Raw genomic sequence first — 18691 nt, forward strand, 5'->3', positions numbered from 1 at the left:
TAGGGACTGGACATTAGCGAGTAATATACTCAGAAGCAGTGGGTCTGTGCGCGCTTCCGAAGCTTCACTAGAAGACCGCTACGTCACCCTCTCCGGTGGCGTTGTTTTGGGTCGGCCTCTGGAATCAGTTCAAATGCCCTGGGTCAGACAAAGGATCCACTTTGGGGAAGTCGTATTCCTGGAAGTAATGCTGGTAAGTTGACGTCTCTCTGATATCCAATAGTTCTTCCCGGCTGTTTGTAATAAGACTTAAGGTTTTCTGGGCAAACAATGTAAGAAATAATACATCAACTAAATACTGCACAGTTTCCTAAGGACTCGAAGCGAAGCTGGCATCTCTATTGGTGCATTTGGATCACGTAACATTGTAAATCAGAGACACTCAAATAAGTATGATATGTTAGGTTTGGTTTGGTATGGTTACTTAAAACAAAAGGCAGGTGGTTAGGCGGGGTGAATGGGTGGGTGTATAACGCGTGTTCAAATGTCATCACGGACAATATTTGCTAATTAGCAACTTTGCGATTCTTTTTTATTTTTTTTAGCTACCTTGCAACTAACATTACTTAGAATGTTTGCTAACCCTTCCCCTAACCCTAATCCTTTTAGCCAACCCTTTTAGCTAACCCTAACCTACACCCCTTAATCTAACTCTTAACCTGAACCCCTAACCATAACTCCTAGTGTTTGCAAACATTTTGTTAGCCACTTAGCTAACATTAACCACAACAAATTGGAATTCGTAACACATCCGTTTTTTAAAATTCGTAACATTGTACTAATTGCGATTCTTAACATATCGTATGAAACGGATGATGCACATCCACAAATTAACATGCCAACCGAAACGTAGCAGATCATACTAAATGGAGTGTCTTGTATTTATGTACATAATAATACAAAATGCTCTGAGACCACGTTGGCTGCAAGCCCAAAGGCTTGCAGATGGCGATATTGAGTCGTTTCAATTTTACCATCCAAAGGCATTGTATGCAGACAGAAATACACTCGTATACACCGTGGACCGGTTTGTACTAGAGGTCGACCGATTATGATTTTTCAACGCCGATACCGATTATTGGAGGGCCAAAAAAAGCCGATACCGATTAATCGGCCAATTAAAAAAAAAATGTATTTATTTATTTGTAATAATGACAATTACAACAATACTGAATGAACACTTTAACTTAATGTAATACATCAATAAAATCAATTTAGCCTCGAATAAATAATGAAACATGTTTAAATAATGCAAAAACTAAGTGTTGGAGAAGAAAGTGAAAGTGCAATATTTGCCATGTAAAAAAGCTTATGTTCCTTGCTCAGAACATGAGAACATATGAAAGCTGGTGTTTCCTTTTAACATGAGTCTTCAATATTCCCAGGTAAGAAGTTTTAGGTTGTCGTTATTATAGGAATCATAGGACTATTTCTCTCTCTACCATTTGTATTTCATATACCTTTGACTATTGGATGTTCTTATAGGCACTATAGTATTGCCAGCCTAATCTCGGGAGTTGATAGGCTTGAAGTCATAAACAGCGCAATGGTTGAAGCACAGCGAAGAGCTGTTGGCAAACGCTCTATCAAATACGAGCCTTTGGTCATTAATATGGTCAAATCCGGAAACTATCATTTCGAAAACAAAACGTTTATTCTTTCAATGAAATACGGAACCGTTCCGTATTTTATCTTAACGGGTGGCATCCCTAAGTCTAAATATTGATGTTACATTGCACAACCTTCAATGTTATGTCATAATTATGTACAATTCTGGCAAATTAATTACGGTCTTTGTTAGGAAGAAATGGTCTTCACACAGTTCGCAACGAGCCAGGCAGCCCAAACTGCTGCATATACCCTGACTCTGCTTGCACAGAACGCAAGAGAAGTGACACAATTTCCCTAGTTAAAAGAAATTCATGTTAGCAGGCAATATTAACTAAATATGCAAGTTTAAAAATATATACTTGTGTATTGTTTTTAAGGGCATTGATGTTTATGGTTAGGTACACATTGGTGCAACGACAGTGCTTTTTTTTGTGAATGCGCTTGTTAAATCATCACCCGTTTGGTGAAGTAAGCTGTGATTCGATGATAAATTAACAGGCACCGCATCGATTATATGCAACACAGGACAAGCTAGATAAACTAGTAATATCATCAACCATGTGTAGTTAACTAGCGATTGTTAAGATTGATTGTTTTTTTATAAGATAAGTTTAATGTTAGCTATCAACTTACCTTGGCGCCTTGCTGCACTCGTGTAACAGGTAGTCGGCCTGCCACGCAGTTTTACTTATATTTGTGTGTATTAGGTAGTTGTGTAATTGTTAGATATTACTGTACAGTCAGAACTATAAGTACAAGCATTTCGCTACACTTGCAATAACATCTCCTAACCATGTTTATGCGACCAATAACATCTCCTAACCATGTGTATGCGACCAATTAAATTGATCACTTAAATAGTTCTATTGATTTCAGTGTGATATCGATTGAAGTGATTAACCAAAAAAGTGTTTTGTTAAACTTCTGCGTTGGCGATCCACTTGAATCAAAATGAAACAATTTAACTAGCTGACTCCTACAAATTGTCCTCTAACCAGGGATGTACACGTTATTCCCAGATTCTGTGTTGTTTTTGAGCTGTGTCAGTTTTAACAGGATGCTAAATCAATTGATTTCGATGTAATAATCGATATGAGTGCAAGACAAAAGTGTTGCATTTTATCAAAATGCAACATACCGAAATGTAGCAGACTGTTCTGCAGGTTGTCCTCTAACCTGTAATGTAAAAATATCTACAGTTTCCATGTGGTTTTTGAGTTATGGTAATTTCAACAGCGCATATCTTGAAGAGTGATTTATTGGCACTTGTCAAAAAAACAACAGGGTTTTTGGTGCGTGTGCAGTTTACAGTGCTCCTTTTTTTTTAAAGAAGTAATTAGGACTGGTTGATATGCCGTAAAACGTATCTAATTTTTTACAAACTTATGGCCGATTCACTATATACAGTGCATTCATAAAATATTCAGACCTCTTTTCCCACATTTTGTTACGTTACAGCCTTATTCTAAAATTTATTTAAAAAGAATGTTTAATCAATCTACACACAATACCCCATAATGACAAAGCAAAAACAGGTTTTTAGTAATTTTTGCACATGTATTAAAAATACAAAACTGATATCACATTTTACATAAGTATTCAGACCCTTTAGTCAGTGTTTTGTTGAAGCACCTTTTGGCAGCGATTACAGCCTCAATTCTTTTTGGGTATGACACTACAAGCTTGGCACACCTGTATTTGGGGAGTTTCTTCCATACTTTTCTGCAGATTCTCTCAAGTTCTGTCAGGTTGGATGGGGAGCGTCACTGCACAGCTTTTTTCAGGACTCTCCAGAGATGTTCGATTGGGTTCAAGTCCGGGCTCTGGCTGTGCCACTGAAGGACATTCAGATTTGTCCTGAAGCCACTCCTGCGTTGTCTTTGCTGTGTGCTTAGGGTCGTTGTCCTGTTGGAAGGTGAACCTTCGCCCCTGTATGCGGTCCTGAGCGTTCTGGAACAAGTTTATCAATGACCTCTTTGTACTTGGCTCTGTTCATCTTTCCCTCAATCTTGACTAGTCACCCTGCTGCTGAAAAACATCCCCACAGCATGTTACTGCCACCACCATGCTTCACCTAAGGGATGGTGCCAGATTTCCTCCAGACGTGATGCTTGGCATTCAGGCCAAAGAGTTCAATTTTGGTTTCATCAGACCAGAGAATCTTGTTTCTCATGGTCTGAGAGTCTAGGTGTCTTTAGGCAAAGTCCAAGTAGGCTTTTGTGCCTTTTTTACTGAGGAGTGGCTTCCGTTTGGCAACTAGCATAAAGGCATGATTGGTGGAGTGCTGCAGAGATGGTTGTCCTTCTGGAAGGTTCTCTCTTCGCTGCAGAGGAACTCTTGAGCTCAGTCAGAGTGACCACCGGGTTCTAAGTCACCTCCCTGACCAAGGCCCTTCTCCCCGATTGCTCAGTTTGACTGGGCGGCCAGCTCTAGGAAGAGCCTTGGTGGTTCCAAACATCTTCCGTTTAAGAATGATGGAGGCCACTGTGTTCTTGGAACTTCAATGCTGCAGAAATTTTTTGGTACCACTCTTCAAGTCTGTGCCTCGACACAATCCTGTCTCGGAGCTCTACGGACAATTCCTTCGACCTCATGGCTTAGTTTTTGCTCTGACATGCACTGTCAACTGTGGGACCTTATCTATACAGGTCTGTGCCTTTCCAAATTATGTCCAATCAATTTAATTTACCACAGGTGGACTCCAATCAAGTTGTAGAAACATCTCAAGGATGATAAATGGAAACGGGATGCACCTGAGCACAATTTCAAGTCTCATAGCAAAGGGTCTGAATACTTATGTTTTTTATTAATTTGCACACTTCTAAACCTGTGTTCGCTTTGTCATCATGGTATTGTGTGTAGATTTATGAAAATGTTTTATTTAATCCTTTTTAGCCTCATGCTGTAACTTAACAAAGTGGGAAAAGTAATGTGGTCTGAATACTTTCCGAATGCACTGTACACAGGTGAGAGTAGTGTGGAGCCGTCCTCTTTTTCCTTCCTTCCTCTAAACTAGTCAAGCTTGCTTTTCGTCAATAAAATCACAGTAAGCCTATGCCCCAGCACTTCGTGCCTGCATATGAGAAGCGCGGCATCAAATAAATGTGCCTTAAAACAAAAGGCTAATTGAATTTCTACTCATCGTTACCACATTATATAGGACGTGCAAATTGACTCGCTTGGACGATTAAGGAGCATCATGTTCTCTCCCTCCATGTAAATAAATGTAACTGCAACCAAGCGTACACAACACACACACACTCAGGTACCAGGAGGCAGGACAGATGGCAGACTGTCAAACCAGCACCGTTTCCCAGTCATCGCTCACTTTGTGACTGACTGTCGCCTTTCCTATCAATAGATTGCTAGAAGATGCATATCGTTCATTCTAGCGGGAAATGGCTCTGAATACTTTCCCCCCCTAAATGACTGTAAAAAGAGGCCCAGTTATTTAATTAATATCGTTCCCCTTGCAAAAAAAGATTGCAGATTTAAAAGTGCAGTAACTGCAGTTGACTGTAGTATTTTGGATGCAGTAAATGCAGAATAACTACACTGTACTGCAGCTATACTGCACTCCAACTGCAGTTACACTGCAAAATTACTGCAGGGGGGGAAAAAGTATTTTGGATGAGGTGTTTGCAGCATACTGCATTTATGCTGCACTATGACTGCAGAAAAGGTTTTACAAACCTCTGAATTGTAAAAAAAAAAAGAAAAAAAAAAGAAAGTAGCCCAGTTAATTTAATTACAAAAAGTAACCTGCTCAAAATGAGTGTATAGCCACAGCCGGCACTAGTGGAAATCACTGCACTTAGATTAGAACTATGATCTCTCCTAATGTGTTCTCCAACTCCTAAAACAGTTTAGAATAAAGCTCAGTGCTGTTATCCTTGCAAGGTGAGGTATTGAATGCAGGGGTGTCAATAATTTGGACACCTACCTTTTTTGATGAAATAAAGTATTACTTGCTAAACAATCTTTATCTGAGACAAATATTAGTATAAAGTAATATTTTTTTTAGTATACAATATTGCTCAGTATTAGAATTATTTGAGACAGTAGTTTTTGCGGCTCTTTATCAAGGGGGTCAATTTTGGACTCCACTGTTTGCTTTCTTCGTGTGAACATCAAGAGACGTCATTATTTTCAGTTGATCAATATTCAAAACATTCTACAACGCACAAGTGTCCTGGGCCCGGTTTCCCAAAAATCATATTAAGGCTAAGTTCATCATTAGAACCTTCTTAGGAGCATCGTTAAATATCTGAGCTGTTTCCTGAAACCATCGTTATTTGTACTTGAAAATGTCCGCAATCTTAACGCCTGCCTCAGACCACTCGTAGAACAGCTAGTGGGGCAAAAAAGTATTTAGTCAGCCACCAATTGTGCAAGTTTTCCACCATAATTTGCAAATAAATTCATTAAAAATCCTACAATGTGATTTTCTGGATTTTTTTTCTCATTTTGTCTGTCATAGTTGAAGTGTACCTATGATGAAAATTACAGGCCTCTCTCATCTTTTTAAGTGGGAGAACTTGCACAATTGGTGGCTGACTAAATACTTTTTTGCCCCACTGTAAGTGTGTCCTTAGATATTTTTTTGCCCTTGCGCGTCACTTTATACACAAGATCTCAGCTAAACAAAGAATCACATGGTGTCTCTGTGACCCCTGATAACTTCAGGACAAAGTTGACTACAAATACAAAGTTGCCAATGTCTTTGCAATGGATACAAACAAGCTACTTGTACAAACAAGATACTAGCTACTTGTAGGCTACTGTCTGTAATTTCTCAATATATTTCATGTGCCAAATCTGTGATTTAGTGAATTTGTATTGAGTAGGCATTCAAATAAGCCGCCTCAAAAGTTGCAGTGGTAGGTGGTAATAGGAGCTGATCCGTCGTCAGTATTGTGAAATAATTGTAATTTTAAACTAAGATTGTAATGGAGAAAGCTAATCCGAGAGCAGTGCTCCCTTCGATATTATCAGTATTGACACTAGAGGTGTGCCAACATGACCATACTCACAATTGGATCTGTAAATTGACAGTTGATAATTAGATCGAATGATATTCTTCATTGGAAAAAACAGAAGTGTTTTAATATGCCTAAATATATGTTGGCAAAATACCTCCCTACGCATTCTCGATGCAAAAAAAAGATGCAGATTATGAGCAGTGTTCGGAGTGGTGTGTTTGTCCTCAATTTGCAGTGGGCGAGAAACTGATCGGGTGAAATTATGAAGTGAGTGGACGGAGAAATACAGCTTCACTCTATCCAATCAGAACAGCAGGATCAACGTACAGTCCGCCCTTCTCTTTACAGCTGGCCAAACAAGCCAGTTGAGTTATTTAGACCACGTTGAACCTTGCACATGACTGACTGAAATGAGAAAGTGTGCTGGCACCCGAAAAGTACTTTTTCCCCCCAATCACAGATAAATACAAAAATACTATGATCATAATCGTATCAACAACAACAAAATGCCCATATCCGTTACGATACTCGTTTTGTCTTACTACCCGGCACAGCTATCCATCTTGGCTACATCTCTGCCCTTTCTACTCCTTTTTTTTACCGCTTTTACTGACATTCCTTAGTCTGTATCATTCATGTCTGCGGAAAGGAAACGTAAGTTGAAACAGAACCCGGTGTAATACAATATAGATGGTCTAATCTACAACAGACTGTATCCTAGCCTGGTGCCCAGTCAGATCTATTTGTAATGTCTTGACAACTCCTATGGTCATTGTCACTCACGCCAAATTATAGGCGTTGGCAAACCAACACAAACGGATCTAGGAGCAGGCTATGTATTGTCGTGGAAAATTGCAAGATTATGTTTTAGTGCTTGTAAGATTATATTATAATCTTTGTATTGCATTAGAATGGTTGTTTTATTCAACAGAATAGAATCTGTCGACTATTGTGTGTGTTCCACTGAGGATGGGCCTCTATGAGATAGCACTGACAGAGGAGATTTACGATGTCTTTGGCCAATAAAGCCTACAGAGCATTCCAGATGGATGAGGTAATGTTTTGGTACTATGAAGTACCAGGAACGAGTTTAGAACCTCGTCTTAGAGACCAAACTGAACGATAATTTATAGCTAATGCTATCTGGCTATGGTATACTCCTCTCTCAAGTAAAAGTCTTTCTTTGTGAACTGTTCCTAAGATCTGTGGTTCGTCATGTAAGTTGAGAGGGGTGTATCTTGGCTATAAAAGATCTTGGTATTATTTTGTAGGCACTCTCAGAATTCATTATAGACACTGACATGATCTGAGAGTCATAGGGCGATTTTGAAGCTCATATAATTAAAGATGAAATTTAAGTATAACTGACTGGTGTGTGGTTTATAACTCTCCTCATTTGGTAATACAGGAAATTGCTGCGACAGTATTCAAGAACAGTCTAACAATACCTTTCTCTCTCTTGCCAGGTGGTGAACCTGTTGATGGGCATCCTGCTGACTGTGGCCGTGACCCACCCAGAGAATGTGCCCACTGTCGACTTGCAGTATGAGGTCATCGAGCACTACTTTAGCCACACCTTCCAAGGAGAGGGGAATGTCCTAAAGGGTTAGTTTATCTAATCTTCATGTGTGGCTCATGTTCAACTTGAGTTGTCTATGTTCGCCATTAGTGACATCGTCCACAATTGCTGCAGGCAGTAGCTAGCATGATTTAGCATCGTCCCCCGATTTTATATAATATTTGTTAACATTTCCACGATATTAGCAAAGCTGCACTAGCTTTTTATATACTGGTACCTCATGGCTGACCCACACACACACACACACACACACACACACAGAGAGATACACACACAGAGACACAGACAAATCCCTTTGATAACATCATCATGGATAACTATCACCAAATGCCTGCTTCTTTAACCTTTTTAGCCCAATACGGACTCATGTAGTGGACATACACAAAATAGTCCAAATTGGTGAGGTGAAATGACAAAAATTTCAAACTGATAGGTGGTGCATGCATATGTATTCACCCCCTTTGCTATGAAGCCCCTAAATAAGATCTGGTGCAACGAATTACCTTCAGAAGTCACATAATTAGTTAGATTGCACACAGGTGGACTTTAAGTGTCACAAGATTTGTCACATGGTTTCAGTGTATATATACACCTGTTCTGAAAAGCCCCAGGGTCTGCAAAGCAAGGGGCACCACCAAGCAAGCGGCACCATGAAGACCAAGGAGCTCTCCAAATAGGTCAGGGATAAAGTTGTGGAGAAGTACAGATCAGGGTTGGGTTATAAAAAATATCAGGAACTTTGAACATCCCACAGAGCACCATTAAATCCATTATTAAAAAATGGAAAGAATATGGCACCAAAAACAAACCTGCCAAGAGAGGGCCACCCACCAAAACCCACGGACCAGGAAAGGAGGGCATTAATCAGAGGCAACAAAGAGACCAAAGATAACCCTGAAGGAGCTGCAAAGCTCCACAGCGGACTACAATTTAGCTTTTTTTGGCCATGAAGGAAAACGCTATGTCTGGCGCGAACCCAACACCTCTCATCAACCTGAGAACACCATCCCCACAGTTAGAGCATGGTGGTGGCAGCATCATGCTGTGGGGATGTTTTTCATTGGCAAGGACTGGAAACTGGTCAGAATTGAAGGAATGATGGATGGCGCTAAATACAGGGAAATTCTTGAGGGAAACCTGTTTCAGTCTTCCAGAGATTTGAGACTGGGACGGAGGTTTACCTTCCAGCAGGACAATGACCCTATGCATACTGCTAAAGCAACACTTGAGTGGTTTAAGGGGAAACATTTAAATGTCTTGGAATGGCCTAGTCAAAGCCCAGACCTCAATCCAATTGAGAATCTGTGGTATAACTTAAAGATTGCTGTACACCAGCGGAACCCATCCAACTTGAAGGAGCTGAAGCAGTTTTGCCTTGAAGAATGGGCAAAAATCCCAGATGTGCCAAGCTTATCGAGACCCACCCCAAGAGACTTGCAGCTGTAATTGCTGCAAAAGGTGGCTCTGAAGTTTTCAGTGTTTGTCTTATTTATTGCGAAACAAACAAGAAATATTTGGCATCTTCAAAGTGGTAGGCATTTTGTGAAAATCAAATGATACAAACCCCCCAAAAATGTATTTTAATTCCACATTGTAAAGGCTTCAAAATAGGAAAAATGCCAAGGGAGTGAATACTTTCGCAAGCCACTGTAGATGATTTAAATGAAAACATAAAATGATGGCATTATAAACAGTAGGCTATAGGCCTATTTCAATCATTGAAATACATTTAATACTAATCAATGAAGTTCTATTTTGATACCTTCAGGCTTCTGTTTGTAATTTGTCTCAATATATTTCATGATGTGTAACACATGTGCACAATGATGTGCCAAATCGGTGATTTAGTGCCGTTGTATTGGGTTAGCATTAGAATAAGCCGACTCAATATTTTCAGCCGTAGGTGGTAATAGGAGCTGATCCGCTGTCAGTATTGTGAAATAATTCTTAAAGTATTCATTTTCACAAGTACTCTTAAGTTGTTTTTAGTGGTTGTACTAAATATCTTCTAATTACACGTTGCTTTTGTTTACGTTGTGAACATAGCAGAAACTCGAGCAGGCTACATTGACTAACGAGTAGCTTCTTGACTTCATAAATATTAGTAAAATAGCCAGTGGTGTCTAGTGGGGGCCATTATGCAACCAAAATCAACTTTATTTCTCATTTCAATTCACAAGATGTAATGAATGTGTGCATCATCTGTCAAAAATGGAACCTCTGCGATTCTGGAGCTTGGACGCTGCAGTTGGATGTGACTCAACGCGAGCAGTATAGCAGCTTTTATTGATTTCAAAGGAAGCATTCCCTCAATGGCTAATGTATGATGGAAACTCCGGACGCCCGATGGCTGTAGTGTAGCTGGGCTGTTAGTGTGTGGAAGTAATTTAGCCTTGCATTGCATTTGTATTGGGTAACCATTAGAATAAGGCGCCTCATATTTGCAGCCGTAGGTGGTAATAGGAGCCGATCCGTTGTCAGTATTGTGAAATAATTATAATTTTAAGGTACAATTTTAATGGACAAAGCTAATCCGAGAGCAGTGCGCCCTTTCTTTCGATCCTATCAGTATCGACACATACCTCAATGACGCACTTGTCGACCGTTCTCTCTGCATTATGTTTTGGGAAACGAGTCTTTGGCCGTTGTAGAAAAGATGCATTGTTTAAAAAACTCTAAGCCTAAATTCTATCGCTATCATGAAACTGGGCCCAGTGCTATGCACTCTGTGGTTGGCTTGCTGTTTAGTTGGCTCGATCACAGGGTGGGTGGTGGGTGCGCTACATAAATCCTAGCTTTGATACAATGTCAGCATTCAGTGGATTGACTGGGCTATTATCAAAGCCTGGCACTGCTGTGGCTTCATCAGTGCCATTTCTAGTCGGTCTCTTCCCACTTAGTTACTATGTTTAAGAAGGAGATCGCGAGCCAGAGTTTGGCATCTACACATCCGATTTCACCCTGCAGTAATGGTTCAAAATCACTGGTCCGACACTTTTTCAACGCTGTCCATCCCTTTCTGTGTCCCCCACCTACTGTCTAAATAAAGTCCACAAAATAAAAGTGTTGTGTTTACAGACAAAAGATGAGGGTCTAAACCGCTGTAACCTATAGTCTGATATGTTAGTGATATCAGAGTACAAAGTGCGGAAGAAGAGGGCCCTCTTCAAATACCTGAGAAATCAATGGCTTCCTGCACAGCTTAAGAGTGACTGTGTGAATAATAGACCTTGAGAGCCTTGGGACTGAACCACTTGTACCTCTCCTCAATTACTTAATCGTTCCCGAGCTTAGCAGGAGGCCATGCGTGGTCAGAAGCAGACGGCAGGCCAATTCATTAGCCTAGCGTAGCCTGTGCTGTTGTGCCTTGTCATTTTAACTGGTATTACTGAGTGCCTGAGCGGGAGAATGTAAGGGCTCCCTAGAGCAAGCTAACGCTAAAAGAGAGCAAGCACGCAGCCCAGAGATGCTCCAGTTACAGACGAATCAATTAGGCCTCAGTAGTAGTGCGCTCACTCTGACAGTTATATGAATGCACTCTGTGTGGCCCTACCGTGGGATGCAAATGGCTCAGACCAGGCGGTCATGTTGGCCCCAAACAATTGATGCACAATAATAGTTCAAATGTTTTTTAAAGGTAATTCAATGCTTGGGCTCATGTTTATGAGGTAAACATTTTCTCCCAAAAGCCTTTGACTGACATTATTTTCCAAGACTTAGACCAACGCGTTTTTGGGTTTGTAATTAGGGTTGCATATTTTGGGGAATATTCAAAGGTGGAAACTTTCCGTGGGAATTAACGGAAATATATGCAAATTAATATGAATACCTTTTTAATGTAGATGTTTTTTGCATTGGATATATTTACCATATCATATGGAGACCGAAACACAAACCTTTTACCTTATCATAAGTAGACATAATTGCAAATTATTAAATCCTTCCAATGTAAATTTTAACTTTTAATTTAGTTGACTCTTCACATTGGCTGATTTCACTGAAAAACAAAAAAGGAATATTGAATGATCCCCAATGATCCATCGCATCTCTCAAAAACGTTTTCAACATACGTAAAATGATAGTCTAGAAACTAAAGCTTTGGTTGTCTTCTTCTCAAGCTTCCATGTCTTCTCCCTGGACCTCCTCAATATCCACCTCTTGAACATCAGACTCTGAGGCCTCATCTTCACTGTCACTTTCCAACCTTGTTGAGGATGGCTCGTTGTCAGGCTCAAAAAGCCTCAAATTTGCCCGGATTGCCACCAATTTTTCAAACCTTGTATTGGTCAGCCTGTTGCGTGCTTTGGTGTGTGTGTGTTCCCAAACAAGGACCAGTTGCGCTCTGAGGCGGCTGATGGAGGCAACAGGGGAAAGAGCCTCAGATCCACGAAGTCCCTTCCACAAGGTAGCTGATGAGATATGTTGGCACAACTGCCATATTGCATCTCCATCCCAAAGCCCATGCATGTAAGTGTACTTCGCCAGACTGCCAAGAACCTTGCCCTCATCCAGGCCAAGGTGGCGAGACACCGGTAGTGATGACACCATAAGCCTTGTTGATCTCTGCACCAGACAGGATGCTCTTGCCAGCATACTTGGGATCCAACAAGTACGCTGCGGCGTGTATGGTCTTCAGGCAGAGGTCTTCACGCTTTTTGATGTATTTCAGAACTGCGCCCTCTGCTTGGAGCAACAGTGAAGTGGGCAGGGCAGTACGAATTTATTCTCTTACATCTGCAAGCCGAGTCTGAACATCAGACAGGATGGCATTGTCTCCCTCAATCCGTGCAATGGCTACTGCTATAGGTTTCGGGTGTGTCAGGCTGCTTACCACTCTCTCCCAAAATACATCATCCAGGAGGATCCTCTTGATGGGGCTGTCCATATCGGCAGACTGTGATATGGCCATCTCTTGGAGCGACTCCTTCTCCTCCAGGAGACTGTCGAACATGATAACACCACCCCAAAGGATGTTGCTGGGCAGCTTCAATGTGGTGCTCTTATTCTTCTCACTTTGCTTGGTGAGGTAGATTGCTGCTATAACTTGATGACCCTTCACATACCTAACCATTTCCTTGGCTCTCTTGTAGAGTGTATCCATTATTTTAGTTAGTTAATTATTCATTGCCCACGAACATTCGACCACCCATCAGAGATGATTGCAATACAGTCTGCTTTCTCTATGATTTGCTTGACCTTCACTTGAACTCTGTTGAACTCTGCATCCGGTGAATGAGTAAATAAAGCATTTCTGGCTGGAGGGGTGTATGCTGGGTGAAGAACATTCACAAATCTCTTCCAATACACATTGCCTGTGAGCATCAAAGGTGAACCAGTTCCATACACAGCTCGAGCAAGACATTCATCAGCATTTCTCTGACTACGTTCCTCCATTGAGTCAAAAAAAACTTCTGATTTCCAGGAGGACAATGAGATGTTGCTAACGATAAGGTGTCTGATTCATAATTTTCCCCTCGAATAGAAGTAGAGGGACTTTTGTCAGAGGTTGTGAGTGATGAGGGAACTTTATGCACTTGGCCAGATGATTCTGCATCTTTGTTGCATTCTTCACATGATTTGGCGCAGTATTTGCAAATGTACACAGCTTTTTCTTCTACATTAGCTGCAGTGAAATGTCTCCACACATCAGATAGTACCTGTGGCATTTTCCTGTAAAGATTAGAAAAAAATAGTAAAAAACCAACAAGTACAAATAAATAGATAAGCAGTTAAATTAAACAACTCCTTTGTGAGAGAAATGTTTTAAAATGAAACGTGCATGGAAACAGGTGAATGAACACTGTTAGCATGCTCAAGCAAGCTAAAACCCACATGATAGCAAAAACTAACTAGCGGAAATTGTTAACAAGTTCGAAATGATTTAAACACACTTTTCTGTAGGCTACTATTTACTAGTTAACAAAAAATCATGCATGTCATAAAATATATTCCCCCCACCCAGTATTGTAATCAAAACTTACCAGAAAGCATGTAGTCCTTAGCTCAGACCGTGTAGTAGTGTGGGCTCAATAGCATCTCATTAGTGTGCAAGATCTTGAGAATCAGCTGTACATGTGATGGAAGAATGCACTGTGCATGCAGAGGGTTGCAATTCAATAGAATTGGGGATAGTTTAACCAAAATATACCACAGGACCTAGAATTGCCTTATGTGTATCCCAAAAAAAGGTTCACCGTTAAGCTAACTTTTTTGATGAATTTAAGCAACATTCCCCAAATTCCAGGGCTTAACTTCCCATGGAAAATTTCAGGAAAATTTCAGGAAATTTACCGGGAAGTTTCCCACCCTTTACAACCCTATTTGTCCTTCAATAAAGTATTTTACCCTAATGAATGTCTCTCTCTATCTGTGTGTGTATAGAGAATGCCTGTGTGGGATTCGCCATCTCTCTGCTGATGCTCACTATCAGCGCCATGATGGTCTATGGAGCCATTACTGTAAGTTCTTTCCTTCTGATTTGTGTTTTCATCCACATCATGTCCATAATGGAATTCACGACAATTACAAATTCTCGAGTCACTCCTCAACATATTTGCTCAGGGGTGGGAAAATAACCCCCTGCATTATCTTTCATCCTGACTACTCTCTTGGTTTGTTAGGCAAATGTCTGCTCCTAAATACACACGCATGAAAGCCTCGTTTTCCTACTTTCTGATAATAGACCTTTTGGTCTATTCTAAACCCTGAATACAAATTAAATGAACGTCTAAAGCGGGCCTACGACAAATACCCCTGGAGGAGTGGGTAAAATAGGAGGTTGAAATGATGTTATTGAACCTCAACCATTACGAAAGAAAGCGGACTGAAACGGGGAGGAACTACCTGGAGTTGTCAAATAAGCTCATTTTGAGTTTTGCATTGCAAAATGTTTTAAAACGGTATGTGCCCTAATGAATACAACTCAGGTGGCAGCCCTTTGTCACATCCTGGTGTCTGAAAGGACCATTTCTAATGTATTTAATGCTTTTTCAGCAATGGACTTTGACTCACTGCATGCAAACTCCTTACGTGTGCATTCTACTGGCCACACCAGGGCAAACAATGTTTGCTACACAACGTTGCTCTAACGATATCATGTTTACCTCACCAGGCCTGCCTGATGGGCATCCACACTGACAGGTTTGTCGTCTGTGACGTGGACCCGACTAGATCTGCTAGTTTTAAATGGCGACGCACAGCTAACGCATGCGTCTCGTAGAGGTTCTGCGTAAGCCTCGAGCGTTATGCCTTAGCTGTGACTACAGGCTCTGAGGTTACCCTTGTTGATGCCCTGTATTCAGTGTTCACACAGTAGGTCCATTGCTGGCTGTAGCCTCCCCTGCTAAATACCAGTCATGATGACCTAAGCAAAGACGTGTACAGTGCCTTCAGAAATCATTCACACACGCCCCCACATCATTCACACCCCCACTTTTTTCTTTACATTTGTTTGTGCTAGAGCCTGAATTTAAAATGGATTAAATTGAGATTGTGTATCACTGGCCTACACACAGTACCCCATAATGTCAAGGTGGTATTATGTTTTAATAACTTTTTTAACAAGTCACATAATAAGATGCATGGACTCACACTGTGTGCAATAATAGTGTTTAACATGATTTCTAAATGATTACTTCATCTCTGTATCCCGCTCATACAATTATCTGTAAGGTCCCTAAGTCGAGCAGTTAATTTCAAACAGATTCAACCACAGATCAGGGATGTTTTCCAATGCCTCGTAAAGAAACACCTATTGGTAGATGGGTAAATAATTTGTATATCCCTTTGAGCGTGGTGAAGTTATTAGTTACACTTTGGATCGATCAACAACCTTGTAGTTACTCCACATTACTAACCTAAGTGACATAGTGAAAAGAAGGAAGCCTGTATACTGTTACGTGCCCCACCAAGAAAACCAAAAGTGTTGCTCAAACAGAAGGGGGGAACTAACAAAGAGTCACTGACAACAACCAAAATGAAACCGGTGGGTTTTAGGAGGGTGTCCACTGAAAGTTGCATAGCAACAACTGGGACCTTAAAAAGATCCACCATGAGCACCCACTACCAAACTTAGACAGGAAGCAAACCAAAATGAAAACAGGTAAGATCAGACAAAGGATTTTTTATTTTTTTTATCAAATAGGGAGAGTCAACTAAAGGTGTTGACCCTCCACATCTCTCAAGACAACTGGTGCACTGGGCCAGCACAGGGGAAACACCTTCCGTCTAGCGAGGTGACACCAATCGGTGCGCCCTATGTGCTAAAAGTCCAACCTTAAAACATAAATGGAAAAACCAAAACCTATAACAATACAAAAAAGTATATTTAACCTATTTTGAATTCAGGCTGTAACACGTGGAATAAGTCGAAGGGGTATGAATAGTTTTTGAAGGCACTGTACATAGAAATTCTTTTGATTTTGTGACATCCTCCAACATAGTTTAGTACCCAACATTTAGATGAAGCTTTTGCTATGGCTATATATGGCCCTTGCTTGACAAACCCCCTGACGAACTCTAGTGAAATGGCCATCCTTTCACATTTTTGTTTAGTAATGTGTGTGTGTGGTTTTCCCTTCCTCTCCCCCGTAGCATCGTGACGGCTGGCTTATCCCGTTCTTTTGCTACCAGCTCTTTGACTTTGCTCTGAGTTGCCTGGTGGCCATCAGCTCGCTCACCTACCTGCCCAGGATAAAGGACTACATGAAGGAGCTGGTGAGTCAGTCTAGTCCTTCACCACTGCCTGTCAGCTAGTCTCTCAAATCACAATTATGAAGCTAACCAGAAGTCTTGTGAATGTTTTTTTAAACATTTTTATAATTGTTTTATTCTAACAATTAACAGGAACAATTTTATTATGATAACCAGCTGACTTTCTTATGATACAGGGGAAAAAAAAATCTGCTATAAAACAGTTAACTTAAATAAACATCCAGTTAATGCGCTTCGTTTTCTGGTTAAAGCACAATCAAGTGGTGAGGAGGCGCTCCGCGGGCCCTTCAGCTCCACTATAAGCGTTGCGTTACCTTCAGCGTTGTGTCAATGTGCCGTTCTACCTGCCACACAGAGCGCGTTGTTTTGAGGGCGAAGGAGCATTTTTATAAAAATGTTCCGTACTGTAACATATTGATCTATTATGCGTAAGTACCATGGCTTTGGTCCAGTTTTTCGCAAGTACTCATTGTTTCTAGTGGTTGTACTGAATATTCTAATTACACGTTGCTTTTGTTTACATTGTGAACATAGTCAATGTAGCTAGCTCGAGTTTCTGTTAACTAGTAACTTCTTGACTTCGTAAATCTTAGTAAAATAGCCAGTGGTGTCTAGTGGGGGCCATTATGCAACCAATTTTATTTCTCATTATTTCAATTCACAAGATGGAATGAACGTGTGTGTGTGTCATCCATCCAAAATGGAACCTCAGCGATTCTGGAGCTTGGACGCTGCCGTTGGATGTGACTCAACGCGAGCAGCATAGCAGCTTTTATTGATTTCAAAGGAAGCATTCCCTCAATGGCTAATGTCTGACGGCAACTTCGGACGCCCGATGGCTGTTAGTGTCCAGAAGTAATTTCGCCATGCATTGTAGTCATTGCGATATCTAGCATTGCTATTTTCTCAAGTTTTCTCGTGTCAATAAACTTGTGACATTCCAGGATTACTCATTATATTATTAAAGCCCGATTTAATCAACAAATACGATGGTCAGTTGAAAAAAGGTTAAGGGTACATTTTTTATTAAACAATTGAGACAAACTAATAAATCAGATTACTTATATTTAAGGACAGAATCTATATACAATCCCGAAATCAGCTCTAACTGTCAGTAGTAAAACAAAGCTTAAGAACTGTTTGCGTGAACCCTAAATATACCAAAAATTTATGTTGAGTGAGCTTCCTGGCATTGTAGACTGCTCCTCACCACTCTATGAAAGCAGTTAATTAAAGAAAAACATTAATATGGGTTGCTGGTTCAAAGTTAGAGTTTATATTCAGAGAGAACTAAAGTAATTTCTGAGTACTTGGGAAAGTTAGCTGGCTAACTCATTGACCTCGCTCTGTAATATACTGCCCTAGAGGGTTTAAATGTGTTCTCACTATCGTTGTCACCTGGCCTGTCTGTCTTTATGGGGTTTTGTTTAGCTTCTGTATGTGCTGAATGTCTCTCCCCTCGCCTCTCAGCCAGACTTCCCCTACAAGGACAACCTGCTCTCCATGGACTCCAGCTGCCTGCTGCTCTTCGTCCTCGTCTTCTTCACCTTTCTCATCATCATGAAGGTCTCTGGGAAATAGCTGTGATTGAATGCTGCACTCCACCCCCCCCCCCAACCAGATTCCCAAGAATATGCCATTTATTTGGTTTACTGCACTTATTAGTGTTCATGTGAGATTTGATCTGATTTACCAATCCATGAAAGTACTTTAGTAGACTGATGATAGACCTTGACTGACAGGTCTTTAGTAGATGGGTTATAGGCCTTCAGATGCTGAATCAGGGGTGTTTTGAGCTGGGCTATAA

The 18691-nt window shown here is 40.7% G+C and overlaps 1 protein-coding gene across 1 annotated transcript in view; it reads left to right on the plus strand.

Annotated features, from left to right (window-relative positions):
* Positions 1-18691, plus strand: part of LOC139583178 (lysosomal-associated transmembrane protein 4A-like) — a 32263-nt gene that overhangs the window by 7192 nt on the left and 6380 nt on the right. The window contains exons 2-5 of the mRNA XM_071414005.1: positions 8060-8198; positions 14554-14630; positions 16765-16887; positions 18355-18450. Of these exons, the coding sequence (XP_071270106.1) occupies positions 8060-8198; positions 14554-14630; positions 16765-16887; positions 18355-18450 (435 nt within the window). The remainder of the gene's footprint in view (positions 1-8059; positions 8199-14553; positions 14631-16764; positions 16888-18354; positions 18451-18691) is intronic.

This window comes from Salvelinus alpinus, chromosome 8, assembly GCF_045679555.1.
Source record: "Salvelinus alpinus chromosome 8, SLU_Salpinus.1, whole genome shotgun sequence".
NCBI classification, from domain to species: Eukaryota; Metazoa; Chordata; class Actinopteri; order Salmoniformes; family Salmonidae; genus Salvelinus; species Salvelinus alpinus.